An 18,090-nucleotide genomic window follows, 5' to 3' on the forward strand; every position below is an offset into this window, starting at 1 on the left:
TATAGAGCATCAAAATCACTATAAACAAATGGTAAAGTAGGTTAACGGAAAAGGGCGGTATTAACAATAACAAAGTACGTGTCCAAAGCTTTGTCTCTGACATCTCGACTTTTTGAAATATCACCAACAATATTGAAATTTGGGGGAAACGCTCCAAAATTTAAAACAAACATGAACCTCCCAAAATATATACACATGCACACGTTTCAAACCAAGCAATGCACCTGTTACATTTTAAAGGTTTATAAAAATCTTTAAATCTTAAGATCTTTTTTATAGTTTGTTTTGTGAGCAACAGCACAGTAATACTATATGTGACGTGTCATGTCAAAAGGAGACACTTTTGGGCAGGATCATAAATGGAGAAATGGCCAATTTGGGTTCGTTGCGAATTTGTGATGTTATTAATGTTTAAAATATTGTCTGATAGTTTCAGACCGGAATATAACTGGCATCTAGTATTTTTCTAGGTAGTTCCTACTCTCAACATTGTCAATAATATTTTTAAAGGCCGATATCTCAACTTCCAATTTTATAATACCATAACTTACGACCTCAATATCTTCGCTTAGAAATGTCCGATTTCATTTGGGAAAAGGGCATTGTGGAGCAAAATATCTCTATCTTTAAGATATGTAAAAACCTCAAAATTGATAACCTGCCCAAAAGTGTCTCCTTTTGACATGACACGTCACATATTTAGCTAAATGAAACAACTCCTAACAGTCCTATTGCAGATTGTATGGTGGCTGACAGTGCTCTCTAATACCTTATAAAATAAATCAGTAATTGATTGAAGAGTGACAACTCTGTCTCGTACGCAGGTTTTAATTTGGCAATTTCAAATGAGTAAAGACAAATACTTTAATCCTTTACGCCAACTTGATATTGGCAACTGAACAACGCATCTTCCGTTTGCCATTGGCATTTCTGTATCCGTTGATATCTTACCAATATAGCAGACAGCACCCTGGCTGTTTCTCTGGCACAACGTTAGGAACCGTGTTTGCTGACCATTACTACATGTACATTTTGAATGTCAATACCAATCCTTCACTAGTATGCGAATTGTTCCAGTTCCTTTAAATTTGAGACAGGCTTTACTGTCACGTATAACCGTATTTATTTTGCTTAACGTTTAACATTTTCAAATCACTTGTTCTTTCATTTTTCTTCAAACTAACCAAGGCCAATGTTATTACGTTTCAAAGGTATAACTTCAATTTCACTTTAATTCCCTTTGGTAGCAAAGGTTATATATCGCAAAGGTTCACCTCACGGCGCTATGGGCTTCCTTTGACACAATTTGAATTATAGGCACAACTTAAAAGTGCCCTCCCGTAAAATTCCCACCAGCAATAAGGGCATGGGAACTGAATTCGTATTGGGATTTAAGAGGAGGGAACTCTCTATTTGCACATGAAATTTATCCCAAAGCAAAGGAGTTTCAATGCGCCATTAGGCGAATCGTTACAGTAGGCTCCTAATTGCTGCAGATTGTATGGTCGCTTTTAGAATTACCCAGTTGACAGCTTTCTATGACATGTTTTGAAATTAAATTATTGATTGAGGAGTCGCCAAATCTGTTTGTTAACGGGTTATTTCACCCACCTTTGCAGAGTATTTTTATGGGGCATGAAAGCACAACAAACACACCAAATTGCATTCTGAATAGGGCCTACACAGAATGTCCTTCTGATGTCAAATAATTTTGATATTTTTAAATGCGCGAAACAATACAAAATTTGTGGCAAATTATTCAAAATTGATGCAATGTGATGTATCAGTTGTGCTCCCAGGTCCAAGAACAATTTTGCGCAAACGTCGCTAACCGATCCCTTAAGCAGATTTGATTTTGGCAATTTCAAATGAGTAAAGACAGTCATTTGGTAGATACTTTAATCCCTTACGCCAACTTGATATTGGCAACTGAACAACGCATCCACCGTTTGCCATTGGCATTTCTGTATCCGTTGATATCTTACCAATATGGCAGATAACACCCTGGCTGTTTCGCAAAAGTAACAACACATCAACGCGGACTGTACCCGGTATATCATTGTACAACAGCTCTTCGTCTGTATCCATATAAGGATTGCGTTGTTCGTCTGGTTCAAGCTTTCGTGTCACACGAGGGACTACGATTCTGAAATGTAGGTCTCCTTCCTCCTGTAAGTACGACAAAGTCCATGAATAACAATCGCCAACGCTACTCAGTAGAAACACATGTTTCCCGTACACTCCGTAATGACACGTAGGCGTAATGGAACAGGCTCGATTTGTGAAGCGCACCTTACGTAGTTTCTTGTCTTTAGTATAACAGCGTGGTGCGTTCGACAGTACAGAATCTCGTATGCCTTCTTCTGTCAGTGCTAAGTATCGAAACGATTCGTAAAGTTGATGCTTAAGACACTCTGGTGCCGTAAAGGTCGCTAGAGGCGATTTCTCAACTTGCATCAACTCTGTAGGATTCATATTCTGAAACTCCACATATGATAGTAGTTCCTCAATGGTATCTGTTGCGCACTCCTTCTGTGCTAAGATCCACTTTTGGACAGCAACGTAAGTGGTATACTCACTCGGCACGATTATATCGGTGCGCTTTAAGATAATCAAGATATCTAGTAACGAAAGCTTCAGCCAGCTAGTCATTTCACATGCCTTTTCGAGGTTAAAGCATATAACATCGTAACACCGCTCCAAGACTTCAATGGCTTCAAGTTGGTAGCAAATTGGCATCCATTCAAGGGCACTTTTGACATTCCCCTTATCTATCGTATCAGACATATATTCTAAACAATTCTCCTTGACCTTTACATCATATTTATCTGCAAGACTCACCAGATGGTGCACATTCTGAGGACAAATATTCACGGTACCAGTGTAGAAGTACTGAAGAAACGTGTCAAACACATCTTCGCAAGGTGGACCATCTTGTAGAATGACCTCGTCAAGATCTGCTTCCTTCCACTGACCACCGTAGAACATCCGATGGAAGAACTCACTGGATGCGGCAAGGATGGTCTTGTGGGCATGATAGCGTGTCTCGCCAACCACAAGGGTTACATCTGACGTGGCTTCGTCATTAAAGAGAAGACTGAGTCCTTCAATTAGTGCGTTTCTGCAGTCTATGGACTTTGGTTTTAATTCAACGGCTTCCTCAGTTAATTCGGTTGTAACAGTATTCCTGTGGGTGAAAAGCAAAAATATATTTTTACATTCACATGTTCATTTTATGCTAATAGAAAAAACAACAACTCCATCTACAGAAAATAGATTTCAACGTGTGGGATAATTTATAATATGATTAGCTTTAAACTTCTCGCCACACAATGTGACTAATACCCACTTAAAAGAATCCCACAGACCAACCTGGATTGGGACCTGAGACCTTTGGTTTACCGAGCTATCGACTGAACTATAATGAATCAGCTGGAAAAGAGGATAAGATGGTGGCGTGGTGAGAGGTTTTAATATAACCATTTTCATCTATGTCAGTTTGTCGTTCTCATTATCAACATTATATGGTATAAACATAAATCAGGCAAACAACTCCATTAAGAAATCGGATAACAACGTTTAATTTGGACAGTGTTTTTGTGGGACCTGAGAGCACATCAGACACACCGAATTGCATTCTGAATACATGGAATGTCCTTCTGTTATCAAATAGTTTAGATTTTGTGAACTTTGCCATATCATACAAATGGCAAATTATGAAAAATGGATATTTTTGACTTGTAACAGTCCTCGAAGTGAACTTAATATTATCTAATGCTATACTTAAATTGTATGTAGCTGGGAAGAAAAGTCGACCATCATTTGAAACGTTGGCCTTTCTATTTCGTATTGAAGATATACATGTTTTCCCCAAAAGTCCTTAAATATTTTTGGAAAAAAATGTATATCTTCAATACTCGCTATCGAGCCCTTTAGATCCGATCCTTAAAATGTACCAGACTACCAGCAGTAGGAATGTAATACATGTACACTCATTCTGCCACTGAATTTCGGAAAATGCATTAATTGATGCATACAGTATTCAATAAAGGAAGACATGGAAATATTAAGTCAACAGCCGTACGCGATCCAACCGCAATCGTATTTTAAACTCTAACGCAATGCACGACCTTGGATACAATAATAAATTAACATACTACCCAATAACTTCCGCGTTACGCACGCACAGTCGAACACGCTGGCGTACATCGCGCAGTGTACGTGAAAAATCGTCACGCTGTGTCAGGCTGTGCTCATTCAATTCTCATAGTGGTATAAAAGACGCGTACTATTAATACTATCTATTAAAATTTGATTGACAACACACATCTACCTCCTGCCTAGATTGAAATGTTCCAGTATTTCTTGTATCGCTAACACTAATCTCTTGATTGTTACATTTGAACAATAGAGAAACCAACATTGAAAACTTGTAATGGTCCATTGTTTCTAGTTTGTAAAAGTTTTTCCAAAGTAATTCCGCATTATAAAACATGGTATAATAGTTAAAGGGGCATTTCGTGATCCACAGCCTCATCCCCCGACTTTTCTCAAAAAAAGTTGAGATTTTTATATCACTGGAAACCTCTGGCTACATAATGTTTATGTACAAAATATTTCTTGCAGATTAATTCGTTTTGCAAAGATATCGTGAAATTTGAATTTCGTTATGGTGCACCAGAACGAAATTACAACGCATTGTCTATGGAGCAGTGTAGGCCCTATTATACACATAATCATGCATAACTTGCAAACGCAAAATCGGAATCAACTGAAATTTTGGAAATAGGCTTTATTCTTGGATATGTACTGAAAAATATCATTAAAAGAGGATGCTAGGATCACGAAATACTCCTTTAACATTATGTGTATAGTGTGGTCCACAGTGGGGAATACAGCGATCACAGCATGACAAATTACAGGTAACGATGAAACGATGTTGTGCAATTCTAAACGTTGTAGCACCAAGTGCTTACTTCGTACAGATACACAACATGACCTGCGTATATGTAAAAAATAAATAAATCACAAATACTACATACCTTTCAGGAACGACTGTTTTACGTATTTCTTGGACGTTCTCCGCTGCTCCTCCTGCCTCCATGATTATGCTGATGTGGTATTCGAACATCTGAGACAGTATAAATAGTTTTCGACACGCCAATCATTTGAATAACGCATATGGTCTAACATACGTTACACGAGTTAACGTCTTTCAACTTTCAAAAAGGATTTATGCGTTGATGACCTATTATCTTAAGGACACATGGAGGGATAGGAAGTAACAATCTGAAAATGTTTTTCATTCATGTTGCTCATGTTGCTTTCCATAGAATGATAAAATGTTGAATTACATGAATTTCAAAATCAGGTTAGATGTTGTTTATATGATGGTAAATTTACTACCATGTTAGAATTATACCGTCCCGACTAATTTATAGTATCAGAAAATAATGTAAAATTGTATTGCAAACAAAAGCTTTTTTCGGGTTAGTTACATGCTTTCATTGAAAATCTTTTAAAAAAAGATATCAAGTTTAATGCTTACTAATAGAAATGTAGATATATATATAGATGTTTCTGCAAAAAATACACTTAAATGTATTCACATCCCAGCCTTAATGCATGACAATCTCTAGGACAAATTCCTTAACCTCAATACGAATCTACACTCAAATGACCTCTAGATATGTTGGGTACAAAAACTCATCCAGCTTAACTTGAGGTCAAGTTGTGTCCAATACTTATTTCATGGACGTTATTGAGCTATGTTATTAGGACCGCGATCATCATGCCTCATAGTGTAACCAGATGTCTCGGTCATTACAAGAACTAGAATAAAATCGCCGTGGGCTTAATGAGGACCATTCGTCAAGTAAGAATATCAAGTGTCATGATGACATTTTCACTTGGGAACTTTATATCGGCTGATCTTGAACTTCGTTATATAATTAATACATGTAATCAAATAAGAGAGTTCATATGTTTTACACAATTAGTTGTACTATCAGATAAAACATTACATCGTAAAATAATCTGTTAGCTGTCAACGGGGTAATGTCGTATTGGTTTTCCTTAAGGGATCGGATAGCAGCGTGTGCACAATATTTTTGTAGGACTTGAGAACACATTAGACACACTGCATTTAAATTGCACTTCCTCTCTTTTTTCATTTATTTATTTTCAAATTTATTTTCCTCATTCTAAAATGCTGTTAAAATAAGTACATTTTTAATGTTAATTATTGCACATTCTAGGGAAGCCTGTTGCCTTTTTGAAATAGCGGAGTGAGAGGGTTTTCAATGAAATTATTTTTGTGTCAAAACTAAAGCATCCTCTGTATAAAAGAAAATAAATTGTGAATATTACCTGCACATATATACAACGATTCGTAATACCCAATTGTGGCACAATTGATGTCGTTTAAGAAGCAGAGAATTTTATTTCAATTTCAAAGTTAAAATATTTTTTTAAATTTAGTTAGAATAACGATAGAAAAAACATTGAAAAATCTATGTAAAAATTACATTAGACCCCGCCAGAGATTATGTTTATGGTTTTTTATCTTTTATTTCCTGAAATAAAATTTGAGGTCTAATGTGGATTTTTGTATAAATGATAAAAACATCGACGTGTATACAAGAAAAATGGTAGGCTCCATACTGACATGTATGCAGCCCGGCGAGTCAAAATCGATATAATAGAGAGCTTGCGAAATGGCGTTACTTTAACTTTACCTTTAACGTCTAGAGGATTATAGAGGATTATGTATTCAAAACCACCGTGGTTTTGAATACATAATCCTCTATAATCCTCTAGACGTTAAAGTTAAAGTTAAAGTAACGCCATTTCGCAAGCTCTCTAATGTATTATCCCCTTCGTACATACTGTGTACAATTGTACACGTGAACTTATATTGCGCCATGTATGCCAGGGGAAGCCTATTACTGCAAAGAAACACCATGTGCACAATTATTGTGCATTCATAGGCTATCCTCCAGTGCAGAGCGCCCTCGCCTATAGCTGAATGTCACTTTTCACAATCTAAGAGGGCATCACCCACTACATCACGTTGCTAAAAGACTGGTACTTTCCTTTTTAATTTTATATGAAATAACATTATGGGCAAGCTAAATTCTAGTCAGGGGTTAGTGTAAGACCTGTAGAACACATGGAGCACTATTTTTGATCAAATGCTTCAAACATGTGTGGTGTAGATTTTTTTTAAATGGTGTGTACAATAATGTACACAGTGTGTCTCACCTTGTAAATATAAGACTAATATATTGTGTTCAGTTGTACACAGGGTGACTAATCTTATCAATATATAGGAGTTATTTAGTATAGTTTGTACATCATTATAAGTAATTTTTAACTCTTTTGTTGATACTTCAATTCAGCTTATAATTTGCTCTGGATACATTTTTTGGCAATACCACTCTGTAGGCCTATTATTACAGAGATAGTTAGGAGTAACTGGTCGGTGATGGGCCCGAAAATGGATCGTGTAGGGTGGAGTAACAAAATTAGTCTCAGAAATCAAGTTTATTAAGTGTGAAGTCTTTCTCGGTCTCTCCAAAGACAAGAACTGTTTATTAGCATTTTATACCAAATTAATGACAGATACGGACGTATGAAGACAACAGAAAAAAGAAACAGAGGCTTAAAGTTTGTTGCTTCACACATGTTACCAAGTTTTACTGCCATTACTTAGTCATAATGTGTACAATTGTATCCAAAAAATCATTGTAAACGTCGTCACTTAGTCACAATGTGTACAATTGTACATAGGCCCTAATTTGCATAATTGATGACGTAATTATTATTTTTTTTAGTTTTTCACAAATTACTATCCAAAATAGTTATAATAAGCATAAAAAATATTTTTTGATCAAGCCATCTTCCTTCGTGTCCGAAGGGGATAATTATGCATTATATAGAGGCTCATTTATTGTCGGATTTCTGTATGTAGAACACGCAGTTATCAACAATTGAGCGCTAATAAATAAGCAAATTTCAAAATATGGTACGTTTTCTGTATTTGCTTGTCACGTGGTAAGCCTATGTTGAAGATGCGATTATATGTTCAAATAAAATGGATACCAACAAGTCAGGTAGCTGAGCGGTCTAAGGAGCTAGGCTCATTCAGAATCCATGATTGCGGTGCGGCGTGAGTTCGAGCCCCACCTCTGTCGTATTTAATTTACTTTTTACAAATTTTACAATTACGATTATTTATAGGGAAATGTGGCTGGGAGAATTTATGTATGGCGTAGGGAGGAGTGATACGGCCCATACGCGATCAATGTTATTTAACAATATTGTGGAACCTAAATGCAGAAGTGGGTACAACTATCATTGTACGTGTACAATGGTAGATTTGAAATCCACTCGTGTATCAAGGGTCTTTGATATTTGATCAAAAATTGAACGTGTATGGGCCGCATAATGTGATACTTAAAAATAGTTGCCCAAGACCGAGGGCAGCATGCTAATTGGAGTATCGGGTATCAATAAAGCAAGGTTGACACTCTATTGCATTTATTTTGCCTTTTAGTCTTTTTTCATTATACTTTCTCTTATATTTTGTTGCTTTGGTTTATGGTTATTTTAGTTGGTTCTGATCAATGACAATCGTGATGGTCTAATAACTTTCAATACAAAGAGTAGCTTTAATGAAAGAAAATTACGGTCACAATCATGGCCAAGGTGACCTTAAAACGCATTCATATATATATTTCCCAGTCGGGAGGTAAGGATAGGCTAGAGCACTGCATGGTTCAGAGGGGGGGGGGGTACCCCATTGTCATTTAGTGACGGCTGAGCACCGTCGAAGACCTATGAAAAAAATAAAAACAGTTCACTCAAATTTTCGAGCCAAGACACGTGGAATACCAATGAGTGACAGGCGAAGATGCCTACCGATACGATACGGTGACTGTGCCTGAATTCGTAAAACAGAAACATAAGTTCATTCCCGAGGTGGTTGTAAATTTATGTCAAAACCTTGGGGAGCGACCTTCGTATAAAGATGGTTCGCACCATTCGAATGGCTCCAAAAATACTTATTGACAAGCCAAATTCTCGTCGTATACATTTCGAGAAATCAAATCAAATCAAACCCATGCTCCGCAAACTACGAGAAGAATTGGGGTTACTTTTTGCGGCTTCCAAAACACCGAGTGTATCTTTTTGGATCAAACAACTCTATGATTCATGACTGTTAAAACAACTATCTGACTATCTGGGACAATTACAACTAAAGTATATGAAACTCATGAATCTAAGCTAGGAGGCATCCGTTTCTTCCTGACTATGATGATGTAGATGTTGAAAACTTATAATTATTTCAACATTTTGGTGGATTATTTCCCGCCAAAAATTGTCCACCGAAAAGATCGCATTGCCTCAAAGTAGGGGTGGAAATAAAGATATAAAATTTGAATTAGTAATGATATGTGTGTATAAACAAACTAGGGAGTATGGAAATAATTTTATTGTGGCCATCGCAAGTTACGCCTAAGAGGAACAATTGTCATGGCAGGTAGTGTGAACACAACATCTATGTCACGTACTGTACTGCCAAAGAGCCATAACTAAATAATAGCCTATATGATATAGTACCGGGTGTCCCAAAAAAGGTTACATGTAGATTTTTGAAAATAATCTAACTTTATGTTAACAAATATAAACATCCTTTTTATGACATAATCTATGTACCCTCTACTAGTACCCCTGTGAATGTCAAGCTCACAATCTACGTACTTAGCCCGCATTCCAGGCATTCCTGACCAAGCGCTTTACGCGACATAATGCAACACGAGGTTCATTATACCACCGTCACAGCCACCGTGCATTTGGCGGGGCATTTGAGAAGACACATCCATAGCATGGCAGATACAGTATTTTATTCTAATAAACAACGAATAAAACTTGTTCAATTTTATTTCAAGAGTTCAGTCAGAAATGTAAAAAACAAATAGCAGCGATTTCAAGTCAACAAAATCCAAGCATGCCCTATACAAAAGATTGTTTTTCATTTTACTATGTTGATAACAGGAGATACAGCGTGCAGAACTGTTTTCACCAAAAACGTGTTCTTATCAAATAACCATTACCTATTTCCTTTATTTGTTTACCACCAAGAGTCAAGATTTATTTTCAGTGTACAATATTTAATTTTTCAATATGTTTCTTTTGTGCAATAAGTTCAACAATGAAAAATAAGAAAAATATAAAAAGTAATAAAGAAAAAAGTCTGAAAACAAAACTGTGATTGTGGTCAATTTTCGTTGTGCGATATTTTGATGGTTAGGTACCCCATGTCATCTTGCGCTCATAAGTTAAGTCGCTTTTAAGATACGGAATTGAAACTTAGCAAACAGTTACAAGAAGGATGAATAAACAATATCTGAAAAAATGACATTGTTTTGTTGTACCATCACAAAATGCGGTTCATTTTCTACATGTAACCTTTTTATGGGACACCTTGTACTTTAAAACTTTGCATTCTTCTCTGACACATGTAACAGCGTAACACTCGTTATCATCGTCAGAACAATGAGCAATGTTGAAATTGACAACGGTTGGTCCTGGCTGGTGTGTCTTGGAGCTTTGGCAGCGATGTTTCTAGAAACTGGCATGGTTAAAGCTCTTGGCGTACTGCTTCCAGTTCTTCGTCTACAGTTTGCTACACAGACATGGATTATTGGACTGGCAATTTCTTTAGTTCCTGGATTTGGAGCTGTAACTTGTAAGCAATTTTCTAGGGTGATTCTGAGAAAGGGCACCTTCTCATTCATTCATTCCATGCAAATAACAGATAACTACCGAGTGTCCCTCAAAAAGTTACATGTAGAGTTTTGAAAATAATCTAAGTAGATGTTAACAAATGTAAATGCTATTTACATGACATAAACTATGTATACCCCTGTGAATGTCATGTTCACAACTTGCGCACTTTAAGTCGGCATTCCACGCATTCCTGAGCAAGCTGTTTACTCACCATTTTATCGACTAGAAACCACTGAAGGTTTTACATATTGCCCAGAGGATGTTTAAAGACATTCCCATGACCCAATGGGGTTTCTGACCTTGGTATGTCTGGTTTTTGTACACATGTGGCAAGTTGACCATACTTTGCATTGGGATTGTGTGCAAATATCTGATGTTTTTATCCTATTATTTCACATTGAAAACATCGAGACTTAGGAATAAAATTAATGCAGTGGGACAATATGAATGTTTCCTGTAAGAAAATCAAATATCAGTCCTAAGTCTCAACTATTAGCTCGTTGGCTGCAGTTTTAAAATGACCATTTTGTGTGTGTGGCAATGGGGACTTTGCCTCTAAAATTAGGTTATATTGGTCAAATTTCCCAATCATAGTGCATTGTAGGAATGCCTTTAAGCCTCCTCTGCATATTGCCGTATTTATATTATTGTAAATATGGAGCTTTGCTTCTGTTGTTACTACATTTTGTAAATCACAAGGTCCATTGATTCACAGGTCCACTGGCTGGTGCTTTGAGCAAGCGTTTTACGGCTCGTTATACAGTGATGGTTTTCAGCTGTGTTTCTGCTTTTGGACTCATAGCGGGATCTTTGGTGACGTCAATTCCTATGATAATGATATCATTTCTTTTGACAGGTAAAGGTTGGTGATAATTACTCAAACATGGTGAATAAAATTAAAGTGCCCCGATTTTCGCAAAAGTTGAAGCAAACACTTCGTGTAGCTTTCATCTGTTCATGGTTTATTATGGGAAAAGGCCAACGACTTTTGTTCTCTATGTTCTTTTAAGTGTAGACGAGGCATTGTTGGTCGAAGCAGCTAAAAAAAAATCGATTTTCATTACCTGGATCAATTGAAAATAACATTTTGATGTTTTGCAAAAGTTTATTCTTCAAATCAAATACTATACTAGATTTCCCCACCTCTATAAGGCACATCGTGTGGTCTATATATTATAGTTTTGATTTGCGACTTCATTTCTAATATAACCAGCAGGAATCAATGATATTATGGCTTGCAAAATTGTCCATCCATGGGTACAGTCGCGAGTTGATTTTGACACATTTTCTAATCGGAATTGAAATAGTGCAATCAAAACCGATATTCTGATAAAACTATGATAGCCCATATGATGTGCTTTAGAAAGTTGGGAAATTAGCGAATTATGTTACTTTGAAAAACAAAAACGTTGACCCCAAAAAAGCTCATGTGGCAAGTTGAAGCCTGTCAAAATCGACACTTCTTACACCAGAAGTCTAAATTTCACACCAGGGTTTGAAAAAATACAGTACCAAGCATTATAGTTTTTTTCTGACATTTACTGAAGAAATGAAAATGATTGCTTTTCATTTTACCGAGAAAAGTAATTATGAAGTGAAAAGGTGTAACTAAACATTTCGCTAATTTCAACACAGAATTCGATCGTTGCCAGTGCCTAAATTAAGTGTCTGAGTGAGTCTTGTATAACGATAGCCAGCGACTGACTAACGTTCTTAGTGCATACACGTTCAATTTCATTGGGAAATATCACCCTAGATACAAAATCTATCATTGTGCACTATTAATGATTGTGTTGTGTACAGTGCAAAATGGTAGATTTTGTATCTAGGGTCTCTGATATCATGGATATTGCCCAATAAAATTGTATGGGCCACTTTATTTCGTGTTTAGAGAATATAGGCCATATCATAAGCTTTAATATCATTTGACTTCAAACGATATCCAGAAGTTGTGTTATGGTTTCTTGAACTTTGCTCCTTCAACAAAATGGTCGCATAATTGGCGGTCATTTCAAATCATCCCCAAGTCAACGAGGTTCAGGAATGTTCTCTCATTGTTAATTGTTTGTTATACATACCTAGACAAAATACAATGCTTTGTATCCCACCACTAGAACATGATTTAGCCGAATCAAACAAAGACTAGAGCTCAGTAACCGGATCTTTATATCTGATCCAGAAGTTCCACTTACTTCCTGTACCATTTTCAGCAACAGTTGCTGAAACGTACACAAAGTAAGTGCAACTTCTGGATCAGATATAAAGAACATGGGTTACTGAGTTTACTCTACCGATCCTGATAAATTTGTTTAATCATGATCAAAGACTACAGCTATTTAAAAATTCTATAGACATATGTAGAAGCTTATCATCCTCTTCAACAATAGGATTATTGATTGGTTTAAGTGGCGGTAGACTGGCGCTATCAAAGTGAGATACATGTAGAACCAAATTGAGGTAGCTATGAATACGACCTTCTTGCACACTTTGCACTCTAACTCAGAATACAATTGTCCGACTTTACGGCTCATTTACAAAATCGCATGATTTTTTTTATGGTAACACTTTTCTTATTTTGTTTTAATATCATAGGTTTTTCGATAGGGGCAGAGGCAATAGTCTTGGGCGAACTCGCAACCTATTTCAACAATAACTACAGTATTGCGAACTCCATAGCTCAAACCGGACTCTCTTTCGGAGTTATGGTAATACCTTTACTGACTCAATTCTTCATTGATATTTACGGATGGCGTGGTACCATGCTATTACTTGGTGCAATAAACATGCATTTTGTCTTGTCTGGTGCCGTTCTACGTCCTGTAAATATATATGGAAATATACAGAACAATTTAAATGACAAAGATCCTACATGCTCTTCAGCTACGCAGAGTGAGCAAACTGCATCATTACTTTCTAAAGTAACATTTTATTTAGATTTACCACTTTTCAATGATGCTGGATTCATTTCCATGATATGGTACAATTTTGGAAATGGCTACTGTTTGACCGGTTGGTTGATCTATTTAGTGCCATACGCAATGGATACAGGTTTCAATCCTTACAAAGCAGCCTCACTGGCAACCTTCGGTGGAGTTGGTAATCTTCTTGGCAATATCATCTTTCCTTTCGCGATAAGGAGATTCTCAATAAACCAGACTTTATACTGTTCTACATTCGTCAGCTTTGTTTCGCTCGCCTTAAACCCACTTTTCTCAACCTTTAAGAGCTATATTGGATTGATTGTGTCGACCGCTGCTTTTGGCTGTGGAAGAGGAATCGCAGTATTATGTTCTTATCAGATTATCAAGGAAAACACAGAAGAAGAGAAAATGACAAATGCAATAATGTGGATTTGTGTTTCATACAGCTTTGGTGCCATCGCGAGTGGATTTTTATCAGGTGATTCATCAGTCTGCTCTTCGTGAGATATAATTTCACTATAATAATTTGTATAATTGTAAATTTAAACTTATGATCTCAACACAAAATTAAGACGTACCTCAAATTTTCGGTCACAACTTTGACCTTCATCTGGAGACTGGCAACCCAAGTTTGGGATCAGTGACCTTTTGGACACTTGACCCCAAAACCCGGTCGTACACTCAGGGTAACTTGTATCGGCCCCCGTCGCGGTTGAGAGATGGTTGGTTGACTCTGATGTAAATTGACTCCTTCACACCCCTTTCAAAGTATCTAGCGTCCCGGTCGAGGATTTTGACCTCATCCAAATCAACTTGGTGGCCGGGGATTCAATGTGGATGTGCTGGGAGACTTCCGACGAGGTAGTACTCGGACGACGGTGTTCTGAGAATCTGGTTTTCAAAGATCTTTCAGTCTCACCAATGTAAGATTCTGAACACTGGACCCGTAGGGTTTTCCCCTGACAGGGGATGTAATAAATTGGTCCGGTAATGTCTTTCTTCTCAGTTTTGTCTTTAGGTGAGACAAGTAGCTGCCTCAGAGTTTGAGTGGGTTTAAAACAAACTCTGATGCCGTAGGTGCCGAAGATTCTTCGTAAGGCTTCGGAAGTTCCTTTAACGTAGGGCAAAACTACTTGTCCTTTTGTCTCGACGTTTGTATTTTTCAGGTTACTGTTCTTAGATTTCCCTTCTTTCGCTTTCTTAGCTTTGTCAAAGGACCAGTTCGGATAACCGCACTTCTTTAATGCACTGTTAATGTGCGATTTCTCCTCCGCTATGTCCTCTTGCTCAGATATGATACTGTCCGCTCTGTGGTGAAGAGTCTGGATTACACCCAGTTTATGCTGGACAGGATGATTTGAATCAAAGTTCAAGTATTGATCCGTGTGGGTCGGTTTCCTATAGATTTTGATTTTTAGCGTACCGTCCTCTTGGATGACTGTATGGGTGTCGAGGAATGCGAGTGACCTATTTTCCTCGCCTTCTGTCGTGAACTTGATGTCCGGATCGATTGAGTTCAAGTGATTCGTAAACTCCTCCGCGTATTGTTTCTTTAACTTTGTATGGGTATCGTCGACATAACGGAACCACCACAAAGGGGGGTGGGGGGCTGATCTTATCGCTTCCTGTTCTAATTGTTCCATATATAAGTTACAGACGAGACGAAGGTCAAAGTTGTGACCGAAAATTTGAGGTACGTCTTAATTTTGTGTTGAGATCATAACGGTTTAAATTTACAATTATGAAGTCTACCAACACAGATGAACTTTCATGCTAATAATTTGTATGTTCAATGTTATCTAAATGCCTGGGGTGGGGGCACTCATGTATACGTTGTAAACATGCGTGTAAATGCACTCTCAAAACAACCTGGTATTCCAACTAAACTGCCGTATACCGTTAGTTTACATATGATCTGAAACTGATCATCTGTTGATACCATAGCTGAACTGATCAGCTGATAGAAAATTTTACTTTCTTGCCCTGCGGGGCTCCTGGGTCTCCATTTGGTGTGTTTAGTCGTCGTATGGGAGTCGCCGGCATCAAATCTGCCGGCTCTGCGGCCTTGATGTTCCTTTTTTACCACATAATGTCCCTCATTCTTCTGGCCTCTATATCGGGGCTTATTTATAGTTGAAGTTTGTTGGATATCCAAATTTAGTGGTTCTTGTTCTTTGTTTACAGTCAATTGCAAAGTGACTATATACGGTAGTTTAATTAGAAGACCAGGTTGCTCAAAATAAAAACCGTGCTTACAATCAAGTTTATACGCGAGTGCCCCAACCAACCCCATGGCCAGGTTTAAAAGGCCGCTACGATTAGATGGTGCAGAGGTGCAACGTACCTACAAAAAATAGGTAAAATGGTCAATATGGCAAATAGCCCCAATTGTATAGGGGTTAGAAGTCCTCTTTTTATTTGCAAGGCATTTTCGCCAAAAAAGGTATCCATGTTAGAAGCTCCTTATCGGTAATTGCCAGCTAGAGCCATTCTCTTGTATTCGTCCATGGCTATAGACAGGAAAAGGAGGAATAATGTAACTTTACACAATGTTATAACTGGTTCAATTTCCATTCATGATGTAGGCTCTCTTTGCATATGGCGGAACCTTTTATAACTTAAAGAAATGAAATCCAGGTTACATATCAATACTGCCTACTCGTGACGAATGTGGCAATAAGCTGTGTGTATATATCATTTTTTTATATCTTTATTCATTCCAGGTTGGATATATGACAAAATTGGAAGTTTTATCGTTTCATTCTTCATCTTAAGTGGGATCGCAATCACAGCAGTCGTTCCGCAACTTATTATAGACATGAACTTAAAGAAGAACTATAACACATATTCGCTATTATCTTCAAACGAAAGGCCTACAGCCCTACAAAAATAGCCTGTTAGAGTCACTGTGCATTTTTTATAGGTTTACCGTACATGCACCCCTATACACCACGCCCACGCACACCCCACGCAAAAGCAAAGCAACATATTGTTTAAGAAGCAACAACAACTAGACATAGTTGTGGTCTAAAACTGCAAACACAGCCGTGTTGTGACCCCTTAATGACCTTTGACCCCGAAATCTATGGAAATCCCATAGACATTGCCTAAACGACAGTAAGGATCCACGATTATTGTATGGAATTATGTGGATTGATGACGTACAACAATTAGATCTGTCACATTAAAACGCATTGTGCTACTAGTGTAAAAATTATAAAGTATAAAAGACTAATACATTTTGGGCCAGAAACGGTTGATTGAAGATGATTTGAGTATCAACTTGACATTATATGGTATCAACCCACAACACTTGAACACGCTCGCGCATGCGTACCCGCAGACACTTGCGAGCTCGCGTGTTTACCTACAAACACACTCATACTGACCCGCAGACACTTTCGCGCGCCTGTGTACCCGCAGACACATTTTCGCTGACGTTCGTACCAACAAGCACTTGCGAGCGCGCGTGCGTACCCACAACCATTCGCTCGTGCGTACCCACAACCACTAACTGAATGAACTTCAACAATAAACCAGAAACTTGAAATATTTGGAATCTGTTGATTTACAGGGTTTCTGTGATCGAGCCAGGTTACGTTGCGACTAAGATGACTCAACAGTTTGGAGAAGATTCCGCTGCTTCCTTGGCAAAAGTAGTCCAAAATATGATCCCAGGAGAAGAAGAGCGAGAGATCGTCAAGGATATACTTTCTTCTCACCCGGAATTGAATGAGGTGCTGGACGCTCAAGATCTGGCGAAACAGTTGCAAGATGTTATCCTTTCACCCAAACCTGATTTTCGGTATCAGACTCCAAAGAACATTAAGAGATTGGCAAAGCAACGATTTATCGACCCAACGGGCAACACAATCATGAATGCATGGTTAAAAAAGTAATTTGGTATTGACGATACAATGTACTATAATGATTTGTAGTCAAAGAATGCACTCTGACAAAATAAAAGAAAGAGAAAAGTGTCCCTTCTGACAAAAAAATGAAGGAGAAAAGGAAGGCAAAGGAAAAGAAAAGGGAAAGAAGCTCATTTCGCATCAAAATTCCCCCTGATCATGGGTTAAAATTGTGTAAAATACCAAATGTTTTCGCGCTACGCGCGCGCATTGTCCCAATAAAGCTCTTTTTTGAAGCTCGAAGACATTACATTCACTCTAAAATAAAAGAAAGAGAAAAGTGTCCCTTTTGACAAAAAAATGAAGGAGAAAATCAGTAAGGCAAGGGAAAAGAAAAGGGAAAGAAGCTCATTTCGCATCACAATTCCCCCTGATCATGGGTTAAAATTGTGTAAAATACAAAATGTTTTCGCGCTTCGCGCGCGCATTGTCCCAATAAAGCTCTTTTTTGAAGGTCGAAGACG

At 37.6% G+C, this 18,090-nt stretch overlaps 2 protein-coding genes across 2 annotated transcripts in view; one reads left to right on the plus strand and one right to left on the minus strand.

The window, feature by feature from the left end:
- LOC140142554 (monocarboxylate transporter 6-like) overlaps positions 1–16,784 on the plus strand; it is a 34,210-nt gene extending 17,426 nt beyond the window's left edge. Inside the window, exons 2-4 of the mRNA XM_072164548.1 lie at positions 11,510–11,650; positions 13,387–14,193; positions 16,439–16,784. Coding sequence (XP_072020649.1) covers positions 11,510–11,650; positions 13,387–14,193; positions 16,439–16,608 — 1,118 coding nt within the window. The 3' untranslated portion in view covers positions 16,609–16,784. The remainder of the gene's footprint in view (positions 1–11,509; positions 11,651–13,386; positions 14,194–16,438) is intronic.
- On the minus strand, positions 220–5,225 carry LOC140142736 (kelch-like protein 28). Its single transcript, XM_072164729.1, has 2 exons — positions 5,043–5,225; positions 220–3,187 (listed from the first exon to the last, which is right to left on the minus strand). The coding sequence occupies exons 1-2, from the start codon at positions 5,129–5,131 to the stop codon at positions 1,840–1,842; spliced, it is 1,437 nt and encodes a 478-aa protein (XP_072020830.1). The 5' UTR covers positions 5,132–5,225; the 3' UTR covers positions 220–1,839.
- Positions 16,785–18,090: the final 1,306 nt, after the last annotated feature.

Source organism: Amphiura filiformis, chromosome 20, assembly GCF_039555335.1.
Source record: "Amphiura filiformis chromosome 20, Afil_fr2py, whole genome shotgun sequence".
Classification (NCBI taxonomy): domain Eukaryota; kingdom Metazoa; phylum Echinodermata; class Ophiuroidea; order Amphilepidida; family Amphiuridae; genus Amphiura; species Amphiura filiformis.

Coding starts and splice junctions, on each gene's coding strand:
- LOC140142736 (XM_072164729.1), bottom strand. CDS start 5,131: ATGTTCGAATACCACATCAGCATAATCATGGAGGCAGGAGGAGCAGCG. Junction 3,188..5,042: donor AAAACAGTCGTTCCTGAAAG/GTATGTAGTATT, acceptor TTTCACCCACAG/GAATACTGTTACAACCGAAT.